The sequence below is a fragment of the Antrostomus carolinensis genome, unplaced genomic scaffold (assembly GCF_000700745.2).
Source record: "Antrostomus carolinensis isolate BGI_N321 unplaced genomic scaffold, ASM70074v2 scaffold21020, whole genome shotgun sequence".
Taxonomy (NCBI): Eukaryota; Metazoa; Chordata; class Aves; order Caprimulgiformes; family Caprimulgidae; genus Antrostomus; species Antrostomus carolinensis.
This window is the reverse complement of record NW_010286991.1, coordinates 33,696-37,543: the sequence shown is the minus strand read 5'-3', so window position 1 is coordinate 37,543 and position 3,848 is coordinate 33,696. Positions and strand designations below refer to the sequence as shown.

Sequence of the window (3,848 nt, the reverse complement as noted above, 5' to 3'; positions counted from 1 at the left end):
TCCCAGTCCACCAGATTGAAATCTGTATACTTGTTGGCAGTAAGAAGTCATATTCAGGTGGAGTGAAGGCACGCATTTTCCTTTGCAGTCCCTCTGAAAGGGTGGGACAGCAGGGCCATAGAAAGTAGCAGAGAAGAAGTCATCTTCACAACCCCTCTTTTTAGCCTGGAGACATCACCAAGCCTTTGCAATTGGCAGCCTGCCAGGAAACCATTGCTCACTCAGTTGTTAGTCCTGCCGGGGCTACCAGAGTGTGCTGGAGGTTGTAATAGTTGTTTGCTAGGAACCTGACTACACTCCACAAGCTACCAAAACTTCAAGGTATCTGGTTGTTAGCACTCTGGGACGGATACCTGTCTCTTTTGGTAAGAAATCCTAAAATGGTTGTAAAATGACAGCGAACAAATAAATTAATGAATACAGCATGAGGCAAACTTCAGATTGTGCAAACAAATGTCTTTGTTTTCAGATTGCAGAGTTCACTTCACTTAAGATCAAAAAATGCCGAAGGTTGGAAACATCCTGAAACACTACTTCTGTCGAATCTACATCACTGGACTATTTCTACCTCCTCACTAAAGATGGTCAGAAATGAAGCCAAATACAAGCATAAGAGGGAGTTCTAAAGATGAGAAGCAAAATTACATGGCAGGTATGTACCTGTTGTTCTGATATGTAGCTGTATAACAGGTAAGAATCAAAACAGGGTGGGACAGCTTTTCATTTGTCTTCTCTTTTTTTTCTTGCTGCATTATACACAAAAATGTATGTGTGGTGTGGGGCGTGAAACTCACTTTTGAAAAATCCTTGTACAAAGTAAGGTGGAGAAACTCTATTAAGCTCCTTTTATTTCAGGTGTGAATCTATTGTAGTTCTTCATAAGTCATTAGAATTGTATGGCTGGAATGACAGAATCAAGATTCACTATGATACTTTGAGTCTAAAAATAGGTTGGCTGAGGGGGTTTTTTAAATAGAACAGGAAGGTGAGGAGTGTTTTCATTTGAAGAAACAACTGAGCCTGAGTAATTCAGCTGATTAAACCAAGTTCCTCTGACTTTTCATACTTTGATCAGCACTGAGTCATCATAGGGAAAAACATGCCCTTTCCAAGACCCTCACTGAGATGGGCCAAAGTGGAATCATGCCTTTGGACAGCTGGAGGGGCTGAAATCTAGATCTGGATTTCATTGCTCAGTTCTACAGTGGATCCAAGCCTGAGAAGGAGACAGCTTCCACCTGTATAGAACATGGAAGTTGCTGTAAATGTGAATTGTGGTGTTTCAGCTCATCACAAGTTAATGATGGAATTGTACCAGGAAATGGTGATACAGATCAGAAGTTCCTTAAGGAGTCTAAAAGGACTTTCCTTTTAGCTAGCTCTGATATGTTTTTACTCTTGAATGTGAGAATAAGTATCTAAAGAGTTTACAGAGCAACCTTTAAAGAGTTTTAGTGTGTAGATTTCAAGTAGCTGAAGGGTGTATTTTGCTTATACTTGTTCCATTCAAAGATTCCGCCATCCTGTCTTCAGACTGATGTGGAGATAGGCAAAACCACAATGCTGTGGGCCCTGGCTGTGCATCATAATCAGGGATTAATGGAAGGCTGTGATATTTTATAATTGTGTGGAATGGGTTACCTTCTGCTCTCAGCAGTTCTGGAACGGAAACCAAATGTTCCTTGTGCTCCTTGAGTGGGTCTGCTAGAGTCCCCTAGGCACTCCTGCCTTCTGCTGGTTAAGCTGATAATAGCAGCTTCTTCAGTTTCAATGTTCCAACCAGCTGTATCTGGATAGGGGTAGCTACAGGATTTTACCCTAGCAATATTTGCTTTGAATGTGCTAGTGCACAGTAAATCCTCCTTACCTGTGGTGCCATTCTGCTTTTGCAAACAAGGAGGTTCATCTCTATAGGCTTCATTTTCCACAGTCATGAGCTAACAGATGAGTGAGAATAGAATCTTCTATAATAACTCTATTTTTCACAAAATATTTTAAATTACAGTTATGATGTCTTAGCCAAGTAATTATTATCAACTTTTCTTTCACTGAATTTTCTCCCTTTTTATTACTAATTCTTTCTGGCCAAGAAATGGCTAACCTTCTTAGCTAAATACATGCACAGCACTTGAAAGTGTTAATGGTTGGAGGTATGGAAAGGGAAGTACTTGAAATTTGGCTCTTACATCCTTGTTTAAGAGCCTAAGTAAAGAATCTGAGGTGAAACCACTTTTTTCAATGGCACCTTCCATAAATTAAACTATTTACCATGAGTTGAATTGACCAAAATAACAATTATTTTTCATGTTGTTTATTGTGTTGCTACCATCTTGTTTAGAATACATGTAGGAGCAAATTAGTCAGTGACTGATATATCTAGTGTTAATATGAAAAAATTACAATTTATTAATTTTGGCTTTGCAGAGAATACATTTTCCTTCAGCTATTCCGTGAGACGAATCGATGTACAGCAGCACCGTCTGGAGGATTCGCTTTGTGCTTGTGAATTGCAAACAGCTGGAACGACCCAACACAACTGTCTGCCTATTTGACACCTGAAATTAATCCTTTGGATAATTCATTCATGACACCCGTGAACAATGCAGGGTAATAAGAAACATACAGAAGGACATAGTGACTCCTCAAGTATTGGGAGTCTCCTGGATGACACAGACAGAGAAGTGAGCAGTCTCACAGACCGGGCTTTCAAAAGTTTGTGTGTGGCGGAACTTGAAGACTCTTACAATGAACCAGGTCTTGCCATTTCACCTGACTTTGCCCTCCAATTCTCTGCTAAATTTCATCCAGGGACATTAAACCACACCATCAAGAAAAGCAATGTCTCTAACAAGCTAACAGCAAGAAACAATGAACATACAATATGGGCTTCCACATTCCAGCAGTTACCAAAGTGTGCTCCAGAGGAGAAAAGGATTGCTAAAAATAACACCTTTGCCACGGAAAGGAAAAAGCTGAATTTGCCAGTCCCTGGTCCAAGGAACAATAAACATGTTTCAAAAGTGTCCTCGTTAATTAAGACATTTGACAAGACTGCAGACCAAGGGTCAGGATGTTCCCTGATAGCCCTTAAGCAGCCCATTAGGAATAGCTTTCAAAAATGTAAATTAAATCATGGAAATGATATGGCTTGCTGGGATGACACAGACGTTTTAAGCATCCACAAGGAACTTTCTGAATTTTCTGAAGCTAGTCAAGATAGCGACTGTCTCAGTAGCAAACATGAGCCACAGAAAAGACCTAACAAACTAGACCTGAGTTATTGTGGCTCTGATGGTTATTATCCCGTGCTGATTGAGATGTCAAAAGTAGCCAAGTCAAATTTTTCCCGTTCATCTACAAAAGCTTTAAAAAACAGAAGTGTGAAAGTTAATGAGCCAGCAAAAAAAGGTAATTTTCTTCACAGTGAGAATAGTGCTTTTGAATCATGGAATGTTCATCATAAAAAACTGACTGAAAAGGAGGAATTTGTTGATATAAAAACAAAAAAGGAAGGTCTTGCATACCTGGAAGAAGCACCATTCATTAAAGGATCTCGCACACACGAACATAAATTGCCATCTGCCAAGATCACTGTTGCTAAGAAGCAGGAGAAAGATTTTCAGATGGAGCCAATTCCACCAGAAGCTGCTTTCAGCATCCCTCTCCCAGCTGTATACGTACCTCAGGGCCCCCTTCTTTCAGAAACTGAATTTACTGCTGCTCTTCCTCCCGCACCCCCCCCTAGGATCCATGTGCACCAGGGTCTTCCTCAGCCACCTCCTGTCCCACAGGCACTTCCTCTTCCACCCCCCACTCAGCAGGGCCCTCCCCCCACACCCCCCCCCCCC

The 3,848-nt window shown here is 41.0% G+C and overlaps 1 protein-coding gene across 1 annotated transcript in view; it reads left to right on the top strand.

Moving 5' to 3' along the window:
* The first annotated feature begins 2,469 nt into the window (after positions 1 to 2,469).
* The window catches only part of CUNH10orf71 (chromosome unknown C10orf71 homolog), a 4,793-nt gene continuing 3,414 nt past the window's right edge, over positions 2,470 to 3,848 (top strand). The window contains 1 exon segment of the mRNA XM_010178030.2: positions 2,470 to 3,841. Coding sequence (XP_010176332.1) covers positions 2,601 to 3,841 — 1,241 coding nt within the window. The 5' untranslated portion in view covers positions 2,470 to 2,600.